General features: G+C 38.9%; 1 protein-coding gene across 3 annotated transcripts in view; it reads right to left on the bottom strand.

Annotated features, from left to right (window-relative positions):
• Window positions 1–2730: 2730 nt before the first annotated feature.
• The window catches only part of pdzrn3b (PDZ domain containing RING finger 3b), a 205209-nt gene continuing 184032 nt past the window's right edge, over window positions 2731–23907 (bottom strand). For 2 of the 3 annotated variants that reach the window (XM_078414492.1, XM_078414494.1), the window contains 6 exons: window positions 19725–19812; window positions 13836–13934; window positions 12971–13033; window positions 12063–12164; window positions 8246–8362; window positions 5108–7324 (listed from right to left, as the gene is read on the bottom strand). In XM_078414492.1, the coding sequence (XP_078270618.1) occupies window positions 5795–7324; window positions 8246–8362; window positions 12063–12164; window positions 12971–13033; window positions 13836–13934; window positions 19725–19812 (1999 nt within the window). In that variant the 3' untranslated portion in view covers window positions 5108–5794. Of the gene's footprint in view, window positions 3315–5107; window positions 7325–8245; window positions 8363–12062; window positions 12165–12970; window positions 13034–13835; window positions 13935–19724; window positions 19813–23907 lie in introns of those variants that run through there. The other variant, XM_078414491.1, reaches the window with a different exon arrangement.

Genomic DNA, 23907 nt, shown 5'->3' with positions numbered 1-23907 from the left:
AATTAAAATGAAGCAAATTTCACAAGTGGAGTTTGTGATGTATTTTGGCGTAATCCATGGGTTGAAGGCCTGGTTAATTCCAATCCCAATAAGAACTGTGCAGTCCCAGAAACCCCCAAAATATAAATGTTGTTAAAAGCATTGGTAGATCTTGAGCAATCTAAAATAATTGTGAATAATTCCCATAAAGGAAGAAAGCTCTTTTTCTCTGAATGCTTTGGCCTTCTTGATGAAATTAACACGGTTCAGCTCTGCCTTCAAATAGTAATGCATCACTTCTGCTTGAAAATGGTACACAGAGACTGTTGCAATTTCACACTGTGATGGTGGGGATGGTTCAATATTTCATCCAAAGTACATAGTTTATCTTTGGCACTTTATGTGGTGATAAAATCATCTAGATTGCAGTTATCAAAAGGCCTGAGATATTTTGCTAGTGGTTGATTGAAGGATCATTAGTTGTGGATTTATGTCAGAGTGCAAACCTTTATGCGTATTGATAGCCAAGTATTTACGACTGTTCTCATCCTTCGCTACCTGCACATGGTGACAAATTGAGTTTTATTAAAAATTTCTTGAGTTACTCTCCCTATTATATATGTAGTCCAAGCCATAAAGACAATTTTCCAACTCATAAGAATTGCAGTACGACCTCCAAATTACTGGAGTCACACAATTTGATTTATCTGGTCAATGTTATTAAAGCTGGTTCATCTTACACCTACATCGTACTACAAAATATCACAAATTAATATTATTTCAATAATGTGTTGATGCACTGTTGAAAATGACATCAGAGTTGTATTTTGTCAGATTGGTGGAAGTTATCACTACTGGTTAGTACATCTAACTGAGTCACCATTAACATAAAAACTATTAATCTTTGTGTAGCTTGGTTTAACTCAATACCTTTATACTGTGTAACCAGCATTATGATTTGACTGAGTTTGACTACAGTGTGTTGGCAACTTGCTGTAGAGCCTGTAAATTAGGCTTTCCCCAACTAAAGTGCTGGGTGCTGCATTGGTGGATTGGAGAAGATGTAAATGGCAGATTGTTATTTTTGCCTGTTGTGCTAAAAGTCTTAATTGAACGAGAAATGCATTGATAAAGCAGGGAGTTCTGAAATTCTGTTCTATCTCAAAGTTGTTTGTGGACTGCTGCTATACTTAAAGTAAGTTTTCAAGTTTTGTTGCAAAAAATCTGAAAGGTTAAGCATCTTGGAATGTATTATGGTGAAAGAGGCTTTGTAAAGGGACATTTATTCAGTTCTTTATTTTTTGTTATTAGATCTGATTTGTTACTTTTTACAATGCTGTGATCAATTCATGCAGTGACCTACCAAATAATTGCCAACATGTCAATTGATGATCTGAACATATGGCTGAAATTGTGATTAGCACTGTGAAGCATGTGGGATGATCCCATGGCTACTTAATCCAGTACAAACGGCACATAAAATTTGTGCTCCTGCTTCAAAGCACATTTGAGTCATCCATACAGCACCAATATTAGTGCTTATTGTATTAGTCCATGTGGTACAGTTTCAGAGCAATCAGCTCCAGCTGACACTGGGATATGTTCATTCAAAATTAGCCTTTCACCTTGGAAACCATGGTAGCAGAGGGAACATTGTGTCTGTGATTCACACTTGAAATTGGGCTTAGCAGCTCTTGTCAGGGAGACCATATCCAGACAAGGATTTGTTCAGATATTTGAATTGTGCAATGCAAATAGAGCCAATTCCATTTCGAGAAGGTTGGTTCTGATTTCATTCATGATCTTAAGGACAATCTATATACTAAAACTCTTGTTTGTTTGTTTGTTTGTTCCTGAATGACAACCAAAAGGGTACAGGATGGCGCGCCAATTTTAGGCCCGCCTTACTCAACGTCGTCCCTTTGGTGCTAATGGAAGAAGTTTCATTGAAATCGGTGTTATATTTTTTAAGTTATTCACATTTTAAAATTGAAATCTATCTCCTAGGGAGGGGGGGGGGGGGGGGGGGGGGGCGAGGAGGGAGGATAAGGGGGGGGGGGGGAGGGAGGAGGAGAGGGTGCTGCACCAATACAGGAGAGGTTTGGGCCCAACGGGTCCACTTGGTCTAGTAGCTTATGAAAAGTGAGGAACAGTTATTCATACACAGGATGTGTATGCTGTGATTGAGTTAACCACAATAGCGGAGGCAAATATAGCATGTACAAATACAGGAAATATCAACTTCCAAACGGCATTAGTGAAACAGAAGGGTTCTTACAACAAAACATTAGTTTGCAGTTACCGTTAATGATACAAAACATGAGTTTCCATTTTTTTTACACATACTTCTATGTAAATCCTACAACAGGTGTGGTGAAGCTCAAACTCACACCTGTGGATCAATGATGTAGGCCTGTAGTCCAATAACTCAACCATTGTACTTGCATAAGTGTGCATTAGCTGTTGCTATGTTGATTGAGTCATCTCAGTTATTGAGAGGAACTTCCATGATAAACATTCAGGCATCATGTTGGCCCCCAGAAATGCAAGCCCATCAGGGCGTTGATTTAATGCAATGTTATTTTCAGATACAAATCAAGCAAGACTGTGCAACATATAGTATATACTAACTGGGCTCCTTAGATCATATGACATAGCAGCAGAATTAGGCCATTCGGCCCATTGAGTCTGCTGCACCATTCAATCATGGCTGATCTATTTTTCCCGCTTCCCCTGCCCTTTTCCCCTGAAACCTTTGACATCCTTCCTAATCAGGAGCCTATCAATCTTTGCTTTAAATATACCACATTTACCAGATTTACCACATTTTGCTAAAGAAATTCCTGCTCATTTCCTTTCTAAAGGTACGTCCTTTTATTCTGAGGCTGTGCCGTTTAGTCTAAGACTCTTCCACTACTGGAAACATCCTCTACACATCCACTCTATCTAGGCCTTTCATTATTCGGTAGATTTCAATGAGATCGCCCCTTTATCCTTCTAAACTCCAGTAAGTACAGGCCCAGAGCTATTAAACACTTCTCATATGTTAACCCAAACATCCCCAAAATCATTCTATGAAACATTCTCTGGATCCTCTCCAATGCCAGCACATCCTTCCTCAGATATGGGGCTCAAAACTGCTCACAATATTCTAAATATTAGTGTGTAACAAATTAATAGATAATAGACACAAAATGCTGGAGTAACTCAGCGGGACAGGCAGCATCTCTGGAGAGAAGGAATGGGTGACGTTTCGGGTCGAGACCCTTCCTCAGATTAATAGATGAGATGGGAATGAAACGAGACCATAAAAATCTGGCCCGAAAATCCCGATGCTGTCAAAGACAAAATATGAAATACTGAATGGATAAATGCACAATAAAACTAAGAAAACACTTTAAACAATAATTTGTTACTGATTATGGGCAATTAAAATGTTATTAAATTATTATAACAAAGCAATAATCTTACAAATCATACATTTCAGGCGGTTGAGGTATAAATTTAATTTACTGATTTTAAATAGAAGTCAATGTACTTCATTGTCATTCAAGGTGTTCAGTAAGTCACAGAGCTTAGGTAATAGAAAATGTTCACTGTTGTTTTGAGATGTATCGGGAGAATTAAATCAAATTTTGCAGGGCTCTTCTTGTAATTGGAGCTAAATATTGAACATCTGTTTACGTGAATGCTTAATTTTCACTGAGTCTGAGTTGCAATTTCACATTGAACAATTGTACAAATTATGAAACAACGAAATAATAGATCTCCAATGTTATTGCTCATATCACTTGAAATTGGTAGCTTGTGATGCATTCTATTTCTGTTCCTATCCTTTTAAGTTTAAGCATCGAGTGAAAAATTGGAAAATAGACGGTTTGACTTGACAGTTGGTTCTTTTTGTTTTGTTAACAACATTATGGCAACATTTGGATGGTGGTTAATGTGCAACAGGTGCAGAAGTTCAATGAAACTATTTTTCTCCACATCCACTGTATCCCATAACATGTGCATTGACACTGGAGGCAATTATGTTTAATTGCACCCTGTCTGCTGTTGCAGGAACTTGTTAATGGTTCTTGAATTCATATAAAAATGACTACTGTATTTTATGACAATAAATAAAAAATTTAGACGAGTAATTGTAGTAGTAATCATTTCATCTATAACTCTCTTTCAGGATCTGCTATTAAAGTAGGAATGAGCGTGCACATACAGGTTTGAAGAATCTAGCAACTCAGTCGCGCAGGGATGAGGGGCAGTCCTATGTGAGTTCATGCTGCAGGTAAGATGCTTATAACGATCCTCACTCATTTGGATAGCAGCCTGTGTCCTTCAACCACTTTCTATCTTGCAGATAAGATTGCCTGCTGCTGGTGAAGATGCAGGAGTTTACAAGCAGGTCTTCAACGCCAGGGTTTGTGATTGTTCATGCATGCCTTTGGTTGGAAGTTTATACTTCCCATTATCTGAGGTTGGCTCCGGTAGGAACATCTGCTAGTGCAAATTATGATTGAGACCAACACTTAGATGATCTGTTGTAGTAAAACGAAACTATTTATGATCGATTCCATTTATGTTTTTGTTGTTGTAGCCCCATTTCTGCACCACCATTCAAAATGTGTGAAATGATAGATAGGAGTGTAAAGATCAGTCCTGATACAGCTGTTGCTTTGATAAATCTACACATCCATTTGCTAATGGAACTATTGCTGTTTCTTGCTCGACCAGTGCGGCTCTTGTGCTCCCACATGTGTCATCAGGACATCATGGAAAATTATAGAAATCATCTCAAAATCATTAAAAAAAACAAATCAGGTGTATTCTTCCCTAAATGGTGAAGAATTATTACAATTTGGCTTTCCCGGCCATGCTGGACTGGATTAGAATTCCGACACTAAGTCTACCTTGCTTTACTTTACCCTTCCCAATCTTTGAAGGTTCAGTGAATAAGAAATGAAACACATTTGATTTCTTAAACAGCGAGTGTTACTGGGAAAAGGAAGTCCTGAGAATTGTGCTAAATATGGAAATAATGGTGAATATTTCAGATCTAATTGCTGTAAAAGTGACAGGAGTAAAACTTGTGCAATTGATATTGTTTATTTTAAGTCATACAAGGCCCAGCTGAAATCTAAATATAAAAACAATAAATTATTTTCATTTTATACAAGACATGGAGTGTGTAACTAACTAAATGCTCATTTAGCTGTATTTGTTCAATACGCCAATGCCTACAAAGCACATATTAACTACAAAGTGTGTTCACAATCCCACAATCTTTTGCTATAAACATGAAATTTATATACATGCAAAAACCATCTCGAATTTACGACAGGTTGTAAGTCAGCAAAAAGTTAGGTTTTCATTGGGAAGATCCTGAAAAGTTTGAACAAGTTGCACAGTGAACAGGGGAAAAAAAAGTATAAAGAATGAGATATTTTTGTGTTGCAATTTAACTGCAAATTATGGCATGTAAGATTTCATATATAAAACAGTTGGAGTCTTAAGTTCATAAAAAATTGACAGTGACTAAAGTCTATTGGCACATGTATTTAAGGACCTATTAATGAATAGATCTTAAGCAAAGTGAAGAGCAATTACAGTATTAGGCCTGCTGTTGTTTGTTTTATTGTTGCCTTTGAAAAGGCACATATGGATTAACCTTGTTAGCATTGTTATTTACTGATGGATTCTCCAGTTACAGCTGGAGGAGTGATGTGTTTTATATATTTACAAGAAATGCCACTTTTAACGAGGCAAGATGGCTTCTACCTCAGATGGTAGTACTTAAATTACACCATTGAAAGCTTACTTATACGGTTGTTACTGACAAGAGTGAGTTATATATCCGTGTTCCATCGGGTGATTTAGCCCCATGAGTTAAAAGTTCCTGGATTGTCATCCAATTGTCAAAAATCTTCTTACTCCTTTTCTTCATCATTTTCTTGTGGCTAAGTTCAATGATGTTAACCTCTTTCTTCTCCTGCGTACTCTGCTGCTCCTTCAGACACTCCAACCTGCTCTGCATCATGAATTCACGCCGCTTTCTCTGCTCTTTTGCACGCACCAGATGCTGCTTTCGTTCTTCCTTACTCCAGTAGCGCCCCATTTTCATCTCACTTATGGCGTCGTCGTCAGTCGTCATACCACAACGTTCTTCTTTAATTTTCAGGGCACGTTCCTTCAGAATGCGGTCTCTGGCTGGACGTTTGGTGATGTACCTGGTCCCATCACTGCGGACCTTTACCTTCCACTCCATTTTGGATTGTAAGTGACTTGACGACTCATGATAGGAAGGTTCTTTGCACATACTAACAAGACTCATTTGGCTCTGTGCATACTCCACTGCTGACTTTTGCTGTATCAACTGCATGTAGCTTTGGTAGTGCTGAGCGTGTGCTGGGATATGAGCATGTCTATAGGGCGAGTTATGGTATGAGATTGGACAGGTTGAGCTCTGGGAGAAAGCTTGGCTTTTGTTGCATTGCACAGCTTGATTCTCGTCCTTTCCGTCAGATTGCTGGCAATGGTCGGGTTCTTTTGTAGCGGAGTTGGATTTTGCAAGGCTCACTGTATGGGATAGAAGTGGCATTTTGGCAGTGGTGCTTGGCACCACCTCATTAGTTTGACTGTTCAGATTCTCGACCGCCCTGCACAATGAGTTGTTTGGAGACAGATCTAATGTTAGCGGTGTGCTTCGACAACTCTCACCAGTGTTGTATGCGCTCGAGCTGTCCTTATCTGATTTTTCTGGTAGTTCTGTTATATCAGAGAGTTCACGGCTGCGGCTATCGATGCTGGTGTTGTAGTTGTGAAAACCGCTGTTGTGTAACATCCACGACTCCCTGTATTGCTCTTTCAATTGTTGCATTTTATGGGCTCGTGCAATGTTAAGACATTCGAGCTCAATGTTGTGCAATTCTTCATTCAGCATTTCCAGTTCTTTGTCAACAATTTCCTGGTCATTCTTACTGATACTCACAGCGCTGCCACTGCAGTGAAGACCATACTGATTGTCACTCTGCATCTGATATTTTAGCTCGAGCAGATCACGGAATCTTTCACAGCCATCAGAGGGAATGCAAAGAAAGTCTGGATCTGCGTAGTCCCGGGAAATGAAGGACGCATGGCTGAACTGCAAGTCACTGCTTTCAAGGGTGTCATAGTTGCACATGACTCTCAAGGCATGGGGGGTGGTGTGGTCATCCCCAAGGTTCTCTTGCTCAGAACTCTCATCGTTGCGTGTACTTTCATCTGTGCGTCCAACGCCGCTGTCTTTCTCATGCTGGTTGGACAAAATAGTGGCTGTATCAGTTGTCCCCTCATCATCATCTTGCTTTTTCTGGAAGAGAAAAGAATGGAACATGTAGTGTAAAGAGTAGGGATTAAAGTGATTTGGTGGAGTCTGAAACAGTGAAATGGTTAGAAAATCTCAAATATGTAGTGGTTACTGCATAAATTTTGCATGCTGCATGTCAAGTAAGTCACTAGTTACACTGCATGTGCAATAATACTTCCAATAGGAAGAACAAATAGTGTTTTTCTTTAAAACTGCCTGAATAGTTGTATAGAATCCATGTGTCAGCACAGCGGTAGAGTCGTGTTCGATCCCGACTAGGGGCGCTGTCTTATGGAGTTCGTACTTTCTCCCCGAGACCTGCGTGGGTTTTCTCTGCGTACTCTGGTTTCCTCTGACACGCCAAAGACATACAGGTTTGTACATTAATTGGCTTGGTAAAATTGTCCCTAGTGTGTGTAGGATAACGTTAGTGTGCATGGATCGCTATTCGGCATGGACTCAGTTTCTGCGCTGTATCTCTAAACTAAAGTGGTTACAACATGAATCTTGCGCGATGTGCGCGTCAAGTAAGTCACTAGTTACACTGAATGTGAAATACTGTCAATGGGAAACGGAAGAGCAAGTAGTGTTTTTCTTTAAGACTTTTTGAATGGTTGCATAGAATCCATGTGTCAGTACAGATGTGCAGCAGTAGAGTTGCTGCCTTACAGCGCCGCAACACCTGGGTTCGATCCTGACTACGGGTGCTGTCTGTATGTACTTTTGTACATTCTCCCCGTGACTGCGTGGGTTTTCTCTGGGTGCTCCAGTTTCCTCCCACACTCCAAAGATTTACAGATGTGTAGGTTAATTGACTTCGGTAAAATCGTAAATTGTCCCTAGTGTAACATAGTGTTAGTATACAGGGTGATTGATGCGGACCCGGTGGGCTGAAGGGTCTTTTCCTGTGCTGGACATTCTTACCTCTTGCAGCATGTTTGCTGTAAACTGCATAGCTTGACTATGTTGCTCTTCCAACATGTCCACATGCAAATCATTCAGCAAATCATTTCGATCATCATCCATCCAGCCTTCATCCAACTGCATTTAAGTAAAATAAGCAAGGCATTAAAACAAATTTCAGGTGGCTTCGTGACAGACATGCTATTTCTACAGCAGAGCTTGACGAGGCTCCAACCGATTTATAACACTGTTTTCAAACATGGGCAGTCAAACGCCATTGCACATGGATCTGCTGTCTAGGATTTGAGCCTAGTTGCGAATGTACTTCACATCAGCAGTACAAAGCAAACAAATCTCCGCTCGTATCCTCCTGTTTTCAAAAATGTTACCAGATGCTTTTATTCCCCCATAAATAAACCATTATAATGCCTTAGAATTTCAAACTATTCTCTTGTTTGTACCAACATTCTTTGCTCATGCTCTCTTTTATAGACAATAGGTGCAGGAGGAGGCCATTCGGCCCTTCGAGCCAGCACCGCCATTCAATGTGATCATGGCTGATCATTCTCAATCAGTACCCTGTGTTACTGTGTCAGTTGTTCAAATCTTTACTTTAAATCTGATTTCAGGTCACATGTGGTTTAGTTGGGGTCTGAAGATGCCACAATCAATTTGGCAATGACTCTCTCATTCAGTACAAGCAGGGTGCAGCAGTATCATGTACTTCCATTTCTAACTGAAAATGCGAAGAAGAATTTCACTACTGGTTAAAAATGCTCTTTTCACAAAAATAACAGACCCATGCCCCTATTTCAAAGGGGAGCCAGGAGAGTTTTGAGGCTTGCTATGAGCAAATTCACTGCAGCATTTCATATATTATGTAGACTACATTTTAAAATACTTAACTGATTGCAGCACAAAATGGATTATGTTCATATGTTCCTAAGTGATAGGAGCAGCATTCAGCCCATCAAGTCTACTCTGCCATTCAATCGTGGCTGATCGATCTCTCCCTCCTAACCCCATTCACCTGCCTTCTCCCCATAACCCCTGACACCCATACTAATCATGAATCTCTCTATCTCTGCCTTAAAAATATCCATTGACATGGCCTCTACAGCCTTCTGTGGCAATGAATTCCACAGATTCACCACCCTCTGACTGAAGAAATTCCTCCTCGTCTCCTTCCTTAAAGAACGTCCTTTAATTCAGAAGCTATGACCTCTGGTCTTGGACTCTCCCACTAGTGGAAACATCCTCTCCACATTCACGTTATCCAGACAACTTATGCAACTGTAAGTCCTATTTCTTGTCAATGTCAACACACAGGAATGTTCATCACCCATAGTATTCATTTCCCCATAATACTTTCTACATTTCCATCTTTCTGCCAAAAATTCATTACACATAATGTAACAATTCACAGGACTTTCTTGTTGGACTGCTAACAACTGCGAAACTTTATTTTGTAAACGCACGCTTGCATGCAAAGGTGACCCTGCACTTCCCTTCCACAGTATCATTGTACGTGAAAGAATTAATATTGATCAATACAATTGAACATTGGTCTGTTGTTACAGCTATAAACTTTGCTCTCAACACACATAATAGATCTTGCCCATAAGGGGGAAAAAAAGTTCAGTTACATGTTTACATACATTGGGGGTACACAACAGACCTGATGTTCTTCATCTATTCAATTCCACAGAAAAGAGTGAAATTTCAACATTATCACTACCATATATCAATGTTGTAAAACTATCAAATTCCATGTTTTGATTTTTCCTCCATGTCCCCCTGGTCCTATTTTGTGCTACCATGATAATACAATTGGTGCAATTTGTAATGGGTACATTATTACTATCATAACTTTTGAAGATTGAAAAAAAAAGCTCAATCAGACAATATCAGTTATTGCAATTCCACATTTATAGCCAGTGCCACATGCAGCACAACAGAACTTGATCACACATCTCTAAACCTCGATTCAGAATCAGAAAAGATGAACCATTACATTCTTAGCTTTGAGTACAATGAAAATTTTCAGCTGTCACATCATCCTTTACACCTTTCTTGATTGAAAAATCTGCCTGTTTATTTTTTTAGTAAATTCCAAACTTGATAAACGAAAGTGATCATGAATGTCAAATGTTTACAGCAGAGGAGTTAATCTGACACATGATTTCTGCAGCAACCACAAAAGGACTCATCAGACTATTAATCAGACTATTAATGCCATCATTTCTCCCTCCTCAGCCAATTCAGTGACAATACAGCTCATGTTCATCTACACACTCTTCAAACATGGCAAGCATTTCCACTGCTGTCATTCTTTTAACCGTTAACATCAACACTTCTAACATCTTGTGGCTGAAATGTCTGCTCCTTCAGTTCAGAAACTACTTAACTCTCTGACCAAAGAAAGGCAAAGTGCTGGAGTAACTCAGCGAGTCAGACAGCATCTCTGGAGAACATGGATAGGTGACGTTTTGGGTTGTGACTCTTCAGAATAAATCTGGCGGTCACGGTGCCACAGTGGCAGAGTTGCTGCCTTATAGCGAATGCAGCGCCGGAGACCCGGGTTCGATCCCGACTATGGGTGCTGTCAGTATGGAGTTTGGACGATCTCCCCGTGACCTGTGTGGGGTTTCTCCGAGATCTTTGGTTTCCTCCCACACTCCAAAGACGTACAGGTTTGTAGGTTAATTGGCTTGGTAAATGTAAAAATTGTCCATAGTGTGTGTAGGATAGTGTTAATGTGCGGGGATCGCTGGTCGATGCAGGCCGAAGGGCCTGTTTCTGTGCTGTACCTCTAAACTAAATCTCTGACCTGTAGTTCCTGGCTTGAAGGCACTTAATGACGAAGGGGCATATAACATTTTAAAAATATAATTGCAACGATTCATTGCCGAAGAAATTTCTTCTCCTCACAGCTGCACCCTTCATGCTGTGATCATCAAGACTACTTTTCCCATTTTTTAGCCCCCTAGAACAGCACACGGCCATCACCTCACATCTCCCTGGAGCCTTAACATCAACTTGCAGAAAAACAGCCACATCCCAGGATTCAACTTGTTCTATCGACATATTACAAAATTATTTTTTTTCTCCACACCGGTTAATTTGTGAAAATACTTTCTTACTCTTACATTACAAATCCCTTGCAAATCCCTTTCAAGTTTCCAATGGTGCCTGCACAATTACTTTCTATTTCTCATATTTGAAATAAGCCTTCTCACTATCTAACTATTCCATTGTTCTTATAACCTCAATTGTCCCACCTACTTTGACACACACTTTATTTAACTTGTTTTTGTCCTTGCACAATAAAATGTAGCCAAGATGTTGACACTGTTGGTAAGGCACAGCGTACCAGGGCATGACAGTGCCCAGCCATTTCCCACTGACATTCAATAGTATAACACTCACCAAGTTCCCCTAACACATAATGGCATCTGAACAGACAATCAGTTTCTACCAAGTGACCCAGCCAGTTTCAAGTACAGCAGCAGCAGGAATAGAAAATCTTGCAATTTTGCACTGCTTGGAAATATATTAAACCATCCTATGCAAGTAACTTCTTCACAAATACTAGATTTCAGCCACTGATTTATTTTACCATCATTATTCTCGTGACAATTTTTCTTCCAATTCCATTAAATGTTAATTATTGAAATCTATGAAATTCCTAATGTATCTTCAGTTTTACAGAATGTTAACTGATTTACTGCTGAACTTGGTTAATCAACATACAATGAGGTTCAAGTGACAACTTTAACATTTCCAAGTGAATGAATTATTAAACGACATTTTGAATAGCAAATAAACATTTTTTTACCTGCAGCTCAGGTCTGGCCAAAAGTAGGGAAATGTTCTTGCTTTCCTCACGAGTAAGTAATGCTACAGCTTCTTCTCGGTTTTGGATCTCAATGCCATTTATCTACATAACATAGACAAGCAGAGTGTAATTCACGGAAATATAGTGAACATACCCTAATTGATGTGGTGAGAGGTAATAATCAGCCACAAACTGCATGCTTCATTGTACATGCATTCCACTAATTAGTCTATTCCAAAAAGCAGGATTACAGAATGCCTTCATTAAATAAGAGACATGGACTAGTATCTGTTTTATTTTTCAGAGGATTAGAGTATCATGATATTCATAACACTATTTAATGTGCATGAAAATATAATCAAGAAAGATGTGTCCGGATAGCAGGGCACTCTCGTTGTTGCTCTGTGTTAAGTTACTACAATTTCTAAATCGGTTCCTGGTGATTTTCCCATGAGAAAGAAAAGCACAGGCAAGAATACTGAAGTGTAGAAACAATGAACTCAGATGCTGGTTTACAAAAGAAGACACAAAGTGCTGGCGTAACTCAGCGGGTCAGGCAGCATCATTGGAGAACATGGATAGGTGACGTTTCAGGTCGGGATCCTTCTGTACTGAAGTGGATGTAGTTTGGTGTTTAAAACAGGAAATCATACTTTATAAACACCGAGAATTTGCTGAAAAAGTTTTATTAAGTCACCGTACTCATGAAAGTGCCTCATCACAATTCTATAAATTTAATCAAATGCTGCATGTATTGAGCTAACGTTGGTGCTGACTACTTTGTAAAATACTGTACAGATTGATTTCTGATAAAGTATTGTCACAATTGAACTATGCAACTTAAGATCAATCTGTGAAAATATTAGCATACTGTTTTAAGTTTGTTGGTGCAATAAGCTTAACTTTACCTGAATTATCCGGTCTCCCTCCCGAATGCGGCCATCTTTTGCTGCAATACTGTTTGGATCAATCTGAAAAATCAACATTTTTTGGTTCAATAAATGATATGTTCAGTAACTACCTTTCTGCCTTCTTTGTCAACAATATTTATTCTGCACTGCTTAGATGATGCATGTATTCATATTTCACATATAGCTACTCTATGGCTAGTAAGATAGATTTATCTCTTATTTTCTCATTTTTTAAGTACAATGCTTTGCATCTCCTCATAAATAAATTGCTAAATCAATAAAATAAATTATAGATAGAAATCCAAGGTCTGTAATATTCAGCTGCCACTCAAATAAAGCCACCTCTTGTTTGCATAGAGCATCAGAAATAAAGTTTATGTTGAAGTTCTTGTGCAAACCATCCTATTGCCTCCTGCCAGAAAATGTAAATGTTTCTTCCAATAGCATTTCTTAAAGTCGACTTCATTTGTGAGAAACAATTTTATTTTTCCGGTTAAAATCTCGCAGCGTACGTCGAGGTTAAGAAATTTGCCTGAAACTCACCCATCCCTATTTGAATGTTGTGAAATGTCACTTAAATTCCAGCTTCTGAATATCAAACAATCACATGCAACGCAAGAAATACAGTGACAGCATTTTTACTCCCTTTGTTAAGTAGATAACCAGCAGCTACAAAGATGAGTGTGCAACAGCAATACTTGAAATTGTTCCATTTGATGTACCAGCTAAAAATTGACAACACCTTGGGTATGACATGAATAGCAATTTGTGCACCTGAACCAGGAATTATGACCCTGTAATTGATGTTGTAAAATTTACTCCAGAATTTACTCTCTCCGAAAAAATACAATGTGCTTCTTACCTCACTGACATATATTCCTGTGTCATCTTCATCATCTGTTCTGTAGCAAACTGTGAGACCAAGCTTGTCCTTCCCTGGCAGCCTGTACAGATCCACTTCCTAATCAGTCACAAAGCAGAGAAATTAGCAGGACTTGTTAAAACGTTTTCTTTCTCTCAAGATTTCTTATTTTCAACGTCACTTTACATTTGCATTTTTAACCAACGCACTCGGTAAAGTTTCTTTTAGCTGAGTTTTCAATACTTTTGTGATGTTAACAACACTCAGCAGGATCATTCTACTTAAAACCTTGAGAGCAGAATTTCAATCATTTTGTTCTTAAAGGGCAGTTTCACAGAACGGACAACTTCCATTGAGTTAATATTAAGTTGGCTGTGTGCCCATTTTTAGGAATGATTATGGCAGAACTGTCAGAAGTGCACAGAAGACGCATTTTCTATTAACCAGCTATGGTTGCTATCAGAACTTGACTAGAAATTGAATATTTTGTTCCATGAAAATACATTAATTTTTTTTCACTGGCTTTTCAGGCTCTATTAAAAGATAAGTATGTCATAAATGTTGTGGGAACCTCACAATTTTTGGAAAACTGACCGTGCTTCGACTGTGCGATAAGCTCTTTGAAATGGAATAGATTTCATTTGCTTAACCAGCTTATTCTACAACACACCTCAGGCTTCCAAATGCATTAACTTTGAAATGAAATTTAACTATAGGCAACTAACTCAAGTCTACTCTTTTTAAAAATAAATATTTAAGTATTATTACTAGATTTAATATATTCCCAACACTGTATGTCCAACAAACAACATTGTTGTTCAAATATTGTGACATTTAACTGTAGGCCTCATGACCAAAGGACATTACAAATGCTTGCTGATTCTCTACCTCCCATTCTCCACTACTAGCAATCTTTAAATCTATTTGGGATTCAAGATAATTGAACCTTTAAAAGAGAAGAATCTTTTACATTATTTTAATCCACAAACTGTCTAGTAAGCTCAAAAATCAGTAAAGGTTCATATATACTCTTGACGTTATTCTTACTATTTTAGTCCAAGACTGCAGATCACAATGACCAGACCTTTCACCAATAACTATGTCATTTTAATTCTAGGTCAATTCTGCCCCTAAATCCATGAATCAATATAGCCAGTCTTATATTTATCATCCATCTTTTGCACTACCAGGTCAGCTATTCAAACACAGGCACAGATTGTTAAAAATGTCTGCAGAACAGTCAAGGTGGTCTGGATATTTGTTTTTGGATGAAAACAAAAGTTCTGCTTTAAAGTACAAAAAGCCTTTCCTCAAATGGCTTTGTGTAACAAACCACAATGAGAAGGCAAAGCGAGGATTTCTAGTTAACACCTTTGAACGTATGGCACCTCAGAAGCCTTCCAGCAGTCTGAAGCAATAGAACGCCAGACATCTGATATAATTACATTTGACTGGGAGGCATGTACACAAACTATTGCACTGTGTTCTAATTCAAGTTGACTGAGAGGTACATATATCACTAAGTGCTGGAGAGGTGTTAAGAAAATTGAAAAATACATGATTAAATGAAAACAATGCAGGATAGTAGTTAGGCAGAGCAGACACACCAGCAACACTTGTTAAAAAATGACCAATATTTGTCGCACAGTGTGAGACTGACATTGCTGCTTGCTTTTATATAAGTGCAATTCAATTAATGTTATTTTTATCTAACAGCTCTTTTTACATCAAAATAACACAAAAACTACATGAAATTCAAAATTCAGATATGCAGCCTGTGATATCAACTGCAGAAAGTCAGGGCAGATGGAAGCCTATTAGATCAGATAGACGTTATTCCATTTGTGGTCATAAAATGGTAAATATTACCCATTGCTCGGGGCTGTGGAGTTGTGATTTAGTCATTAATCAATGTTAGGCAGGGTCATGGTGTCATTTGGGTCTCCACTCCGTGCTAAGACTGGTTTACAAAGAATCATGTTACCACCACAAAACAGCTTTAAGCCACTTTTGAGTTAATCGTGAAATAACCAATCACCAATATGCAGACTAACTATTAAGCTAACCAGCCAAAACCATTCCTTGGTTTTGTTATGCTCGTGTATTTTTTAGTACTGTCAGTTTTTGCTTTATATAGTCACTGCTGTGCTCTGGGCACTTTTAACCATAGTTAATGTCACAGCGTTTTCTTTGGAGAGTGCATTCAAGGTAGAGTTAATATCTCATGTCAATAACCAAGTTATTTATTGCCTCAATGCTTATACCAGAAGTGCAATTTCAGCTGATGCTTGTCATTCTTGTAAGTTGACTTACTGGCTCCTCGTAAGGAGAAGTAGTGATCGCCTACAGTTGCTGCTGAAAAAGATTGGGAAGGCTGGTGGAAACCAGAATGGAATAGGACACACAATGAGTATTTTAATTTTCCATTGTGACTGCACAATGGTGCAGGAGGAAGGAACAAGACAGGAGGTTATCTGTACCAACGGCTGCACAAGCCACCAAAGTCCACAATAATATGGCAATAGGAAGAGGTCACCACTCAGGCTAAATACCCAGGTTACCGATTCAGTGCTGGAAACTGGCAGAATATTAACTTCACATGTCTGTTCAACATCAATCAGGAAATCTACCATCCCCCCAAAACAAACAATATTGATCTCAAAGCAATATGTGAGCATTTAGCTGACGACAATCTCAATCAATCCAGATCCAGGACATCTGATCAGATCCTCAGCACACTCAGAAGTGCTGTACTATTCCAAGATCCCATCAAACCGATTAGATATATCTAGCCATTTGAGGTATGTTTTACAAAAGTACCAGTATACCCACTCTATTCTTTAGGGTGCCAATAAATAGCCACTGCTAACAATAGATCAGTGGAGAGACTAGTGGGGGTTGGAAGCATGTGTCCAATAGATCAGTGGTCTAAAGACAAAGGGCGACACGGTGGCGCAGTAGTAGAGTCACTACCTTACAGTGCCACCCTGATTCAATCCCGACTATCGGTGCTGTCTATATGGAATTTTGAATATTCTCCCCATGACCTGCTTAGGTTTTCTCCGAGATCTTCGGTTTCCTCCCGCACTCCAAAGATGTACAGATTTGTATGATAATTGGCTTGGTAAAAATGTAAATCGTCCCTAGTGTATGTGGGATAGTGTTAATGTGCGGGAATCGCTAGTCAGTGCGGACTCGGTGGGCCCGAGGGCCTGTTTCTGCGCTGTATCTCTAAACTAAACAAAGAGCTGGTCATCACTGGGATGCACATCAGAGATTCTATAGTCAGTACCAACCCAACCATTATTGATCTTGCCATTCTACTTGTTCCTTGGATTGAAATCTTCTTGTAACCGTGCATCTCATCTTTACTACCCCTCTCTCCCATTGCCATTTTCTTTTAGACATGAGCAAACCTGTAACTACAATTGCAGGGTTGAATGGAGAACAAAAGAGCAAAGGTGGTATCATGATCAGCCAAATGTAGATGCATCTACCAGCTCAAATGCTGATATTCCACGTATGAGAAAGTAGGGTTTAAATGTTATATTCCAATTTTACAGCTTAAATTTCACCATTTAAAAATTTTTCTTCAAACTAATGATGACTTTGATTAATATAGAAAACAAAATTCTTCTCATTAAATTATTTAAAGATTTAAATCACCATTTGTGAATGAGAATATATATATATCTATCTATATATATATATCTATATATATATATATATCTATATATATATATATATATTTGTGTGTGTGCATAAAATGTCTCTAGGTCTTTCTCCCTAATGGGTATACACACACTCATTAGAGAGAGACATTTTATACACACACATACGTGTATATATATATATAGAGAGAGAGAAAGAGAGTCATATATACAAACACACAAAGTGTGTGTGTGTGTGTGTGTGTGTGTGTGTGTGTATACACACACACACTTAAAACTTTTTGAGCAGCTAAGAGGTACAGAAAGTACAAAAGGGACTTTCTTTATATCCCTCTAACTTGCAATGAACTGGTGAATTGAGATAGTAATTTCACACAAAATAATAAGCGATCTTCAAGTTTGCAGCAATATTAAATTGCAAGCACATCCATTCGTGAAAAGCCCCACAAGACTAATTTGATATTTTTCTGGCACACTTCAACATTTCCATTACGGCAAATGGAACTAGTGTCTCTGTAGTCTGTTCAAATGCATTTATCATCAGACAACAAAAAGTAACTCAGAAAACTATTTCAACTCTCCTTTGTTAGCGCTTTGACCTTACCATTGATCTTAGTCTTCAAGATCTGAACAAGCTTCTTTTGTGGCTGGAGACAGTCAAACAGACCATTAAGGCTTTCCCAATGCCCAGCTGCCCGTGTCACTTTGCTGGTCACCTTTTGGCACCACACAGTACATCAAAGTCACTATTATTAATGGTTTCGCTCACATCACGGCAAAAGAGCCAACAGGAGAAAGCTTCACAATTACCAGCCAAATCTTTTTCATATCACATTCTTTTGTACTTTACTAGTTCATTATTGGAATTTATTTTTAATTTCAACTGGTGCATTGATGTTTGAAATAACTGTTTTGATGCAGTAAATCAAGACATTCATTACCCAAGAGTAGACACGTTTCACCAAATTATACAGTTAATGGCTTTGCAAGATTTAGTAGTTCACTACAAGGGCTGTAAACCACAGGGACTGGATCACAATACAGTGTAAGATGTTACAAAGAGTCAGGAGCAAAGGCCTAACCTCATACTAGAGGATTTGTTTCCACAAAAAGTATCCCAAGAGAAGACTGGAATTCATAAATACTCATCAATTGCCTAATGTGTTATCACTGAACCTATGAGAAAGCCGTGCACTTCAGTGTCAAATGCAATGAATTCCCTCAATTAAAATTCTAATTTCATATTTCTGTTTTTACATCACTTTATTTCAACACTTAAGTAGACCCTTCAACATACCACATCTAGTCCAGCTCTACGGCAATCCCAATTTATTTTCCTGTATCTATTCTTTATCAATGCCCATTCATAAACCCTGTTCTCCAGCCAATCACTCACACCGAGCATAATTTAGAATAGTGAACTAACTTCAGTCCCGGCACATTTTGGGGATACAGAGGGAAACAGCAAACCCCACGCAGAGAGCACCAGAGGTCGCAATCACCCTAAAGTCACTCTACCTACAAGAAAGCTGCTTAACTTGCAGCAAGATTGTGCCATCAACACTGCATTAAGCATTATAGATCAGGTAGAATTCTAGTGAGAACAAAGCAAATGGTATGCAGTGAAAGTGCCATCTAAAACACTGGTAACAAACAATCATAAGTACTCGGTGAAATACAGTGCCCTCCATAATGTTTGGGACAAAGACCCATCATTTATTTATTTGCCTCTGTACTCCACAATTTGAGATTTGTAATAGAAAAAAATCACATGAGATTAAAATGCACATTGTCAGATTTTAATAAAGGGTAATTTTTTTTAAATTTCGGTTTAACACAACTGTAATTTCTACATGGTGAAACCAAAATATATAAAAATACCCTTTATTAAAATCCGACAATGTGCACTTTAGCCACATGATTTTTTTCTATTACAAATCTCAAATTGTGGAGTACAGAGGCAAATAAATAAACGATGGGTCTTTGTCCCAAAAATAATGGAGGACACTGACAGAGCGAATTTGCCTGCAATCATTATTTAATATGTATATGCAAGAATATTCTTAATCTACCATGTGCATGACCACACATAAAATGTTAAGTACACCATATAAATACTTTATAACAAGTCATATAAAGAAGCAGCATTCTCGTGTTTTAAAAATATGCAACATTTAATAGGATTTCATTCTAAATGACCTCCACAAAATGAGCTCACCTCATATTCTAATTCTTCTCTGTCAATTTCAGTTTGTAATCCTTGAAAATAGTCATTTGAATCATAATAGTCCAGTCCTGATGGATGTCTATGCAAAAAAAAAGTTAAGATATTCAATGTATTGAGATGAAAAAACATCAAACACAAAAATAGCATGTAGACTACAGAGGATCCCAATGAAGATACAAATAAAGTATTTCCTGAGCTTGTTTCCTGAGCATCACTGTGCATTAAAAAAATCTGCACATGTGCAATACCGTCCAGTGTTTTAGTTTTGGAGGTACGGTGTGGAAACGAGTCCATGCCGACCATTGATCATCCATACACAGGTTCTGTCCTACACTCTCGGGTCAAATTACAGAAGCAAATTAATCTACAGACCTGCATGTCTTTGGTATGTGGGAGGAAACCGGAGCACCCGGAGAACACCCACAAGACCACAGGGAGAACGTACAAACTCTGTCCAGGCAGCACCCGCTGCCAGGATTGAACCCAGGTCACTGGCACTGTAAGGCAGCAACCCAACCGCAGCGCCAGTGCGTGGCCAGTGACACACAACTAACGTAAGAGTTCCACCGATAGAACTTCTACCTGCCTTGTAGCAGCATGCAAAGTGAATGGTCACTTAACACATGCACTCTTGTACTAAATAGAATGGTTCACAGTTAAAGAAACGGAATGCTGGAGTAACTCAGTGGTCAGGCAGCATCTCTGGAGAACATGAATAGGTGATGTTGTGGGTCGGGACTCTTCCGTCAGACTGGAAGACTTTGGTCTGAAGAAGGGGCCCAACCCGAAACATCACCTATCCATGTTCTCCAGAGATGCTGCCTGACCTTCTGAGTTATTCATGCACTTTATGTCTTTCCTTAGTAAACCAACATCTGTAGTTCCTTGCTTCTACTTGGCTCACAGCATCTGCATGACACTATGTCCATCCACCTCTGAATTTCAGGACTCAATCCACTAAAGCACTGAACACCCCACTAGAACTCTATCCTTAACCCACAATTACATGGTGTGTAACAATTTCTATTGATTTTTGGGAGATAAAACCCCCCCTATCAAAACCATTGAATCCTTAATCATTATAGTGGAATTAATCTAAAAAAATCAGCAATATTTTTGGATCTTCCTCAGATGAGATTTAGACGCAATAAGGTTACATTTACTATGTGCAACTGACACCAGAAGGCAAAAGTGGTTCCTTTTCTTCAAATGCCTTGGTGATTCCAAAGTGCCTGAATGGCATATCAGTTCCTTGGAAAGATGAGTGTAACGGATTAAAAAATATGAGGTTTTGAAATACCATCTACACTTTACAAGTCTACATTAGATATCCCTACATATCATCAACAGGGTTAATAGAAACATAAAAAAATAGGTGCAGGAGTAGGCCATTCGGCCATTCGAGCCAGCACTGCCATTCAATATGATCATGGCTGATCAACTAAAATCAGTACCCCGTTCCTGCTTTCTCCCCATATCCCTTGATTCCGTTAGCCCCAAGAGCTAAATCTAACCCTCTCTTGAAACATCCAGTGAATTGGCCTCCACTGCCTTCTGTGGCAGAGAATTCCACAGATTGACAAATCTAGGTGAAAAAAGATTTCTTCATCTCAGTCCTAAATGGCCTACCCCTTATTCTAAAACTGTGACCCCTGGTTCTGGACTCCCCCAACATCGGGAACATTTTTCCTGCATCTCGCCTGTCCAATCCTTTAAGAATTTTATATGTTTCTATAACATCCCCTCTCATCCTTCTAAATTCCAGTGAATACATTTACTATGTTTTCAATATTTGAACTCTGACAGCACTGACTACTTTTCTGCAATTTTGGCATGAAAATCCTTTACGTTATCTAGTTTTCGCATTCAGATTAATTTTACTTTCCACACTGAACAACAACAAAAAACCACACACAGGGATTTTATCGTATTTTCTCAACATCACCTCGTACAGCTAGAACATTATATACCAACTTCTATACTCAATACTCTGACTGATGAAGGCAATTGTACCAAAAGACTTCCTTATCAGTCCATCTATCTACCTGTGATGCCATTATCAGTGGCTGTCTACCTGCTCTTGGTCATCCCTCTGCTCTACAGCACTCACCAGGGCCCTACCCATTCACTGTGAAGATCCTGCCCTGGTTTGACTTCTCAAAATGCAACAACCTGCAGTTATCTACATTTAACTCCATTAACCACTCTTCAGACAACTTGCCAAGCTGATCAAGATCCTGCTGTAATTTTTGATAACAATCTTCACTGGTTTACAATACCACCTACTCTTGTGTTATTGGCAATCTTACTAATCATGCCTTAAATATTATCATCTAGATCATTGACATAAACCACAAACAGCAATGGGCTCAGACCCAGTCCCTGAGGCACATCATTAGTCACACGCCTCGAGTCCGAAAAATAATCTTCCACCAACATCATCCATTTCCATCCCTAAAGTCAATTCTGTATCCAGGCATAGACACAAAATGACGGAGTAACTCAGCGGGAAAGACAGCATCTCTGGAGAGAAGGAATAGGTGATGCTTTGGGTCGAGACCCTTCTTCAGACTAGAGTCAGGGGAAAGGGAAACAAGAAGTATAGAACAAATTAAAATTATGCAAAAAAAGCAACAATGATAAAGGAAACAGGCCATTTTTAGCCGTCTGCTCGGTGAGAATGAAAAGCTGGTGCGACTTAGGTGGGGGAGGTATGGAGGGAGAGGGAATGCTACTTGAACTTGAAGTTAGAGAAATCAATATTCATACCACTGGGTTGTAAGCCGCCCAAGCAAAATATGAGTTGCTGTTCCTCCAATTTGTGTTTGGCCTCACTCTGACAATGGAGGAGGCCAAGGACAGAAAGGTTAGTGTGGGAATGGGAAGGGGAATTAAAGTGTTTTGCAACCGGTAGATCAGGTAAGTCCAGGGGGACTGAGCGAAGGCCAGTCTACGTTTGGTCTCACCGATGTATAAGAGTATCCAGGCAGCTAGCTCTCCCTGGATGCCACGGGTTATAACCTTCCAGAGCTGCAAACCAAGTGGAATCTTATCCACAGCCTTAACTCCATTGTCTGTGGTTTTAATTCCTTCAGTGCAATGATCACTTTCAATGACATTGAGCCTCCCCTGAATGAGGACACAGTTGCAAAAGGGGAATAACAATGGCAGTGGGAGGTCAGTTCAGTTGCCTAAATACAGGAATTGCTGTGTTCCAAGTGATGTTAAGAAAGCGATGCATAATCTGATAGTGCTTTTTTTGTGTCACCCCTTTACAACATGACCTAACAGCCTTTCTCTGAAATTTAATTTGACTTCCATGCAGAAACTGCAATCCTCAATGTAGAGCCCAATAATGCTGTCACACATCATCCTTCCGTATATTGGAGTGACGTGGGCACGGCGTGCAGCAAATAAAGCAAAAGGCATGTTTCTCTACTAACTAGATTCTCAGCAGCATCATCCTTTCACACCGCTTGATGTTGCACATCTTCCTTTATACGTATGCTAAGTCTTCAACAGTGTGCTATCAACAGCAAGGATGCCCAAAACGTCCACTGGCACTCATGATGGCAAAAACTCACGATGCCCACTGCTGTGTTCCAGATGAGACTTGGAACATGTAATCATTCAGCACTCAATTCAAAAATCCTGAGGAGGCATCATAGTGATATGTGTAGCTTAACAGCATTGCAGGAGACCAATTCAGGCTTAATTACTTTTCTATAATCTGTGGCTTAATATCCAGCACCGTTTTGGACAAAAATATTTCATCATGTCAACACATTGGTTTTTTTTCCCCTCAGCAATAGCCTTGCCATTCACCAAAAACAAATTTTCACTCTCACTTCAAAAATGTGTTAAAAAGATGCAAACATGCATATCATTAAACAGTTCAATGTTAATCTATCATTTAAAACAAAACACATAATGAATTTAACTCATTAATTAGGAGTGTTTCCAAATTGTTAATGGGAAACCTACGGATGTTTTAACAAATCCTCTCCGTGCTGTGCTGGAGAATCCAACTTCTAGTTACTCCGTTTAGCCTTTTCTTACTTTAAGAGATGGACAGGTACGTCAAATAGAAATTGTCTGTTCTCTAAGCATTTAAAAGATTTTACACACGTCATATATATTGGCACTGTGAAATAAATCACATAATCAAGTTTGG

The sequence above is a fragment of the Rhinoraja longicauda genome, chromosome 17 (genome assembly GCF_053455715.1).
Source record: "Rhinoraja longicauda isolate Sanriku21f chromosome 17, sRhiLon1.1, whole genome shotgun sequence".
NCBI lineage: Eukaryota > Metazoa > Chordata > Chondrichthyes > Rajiformes > Arhynchobatidae > Rhinoraja > Rhinoraja longicauda.
Note: the sequence above shows the minus strand (reverse complement) of the source record. Positions and strands in the feature narration are given on the sequence as shown.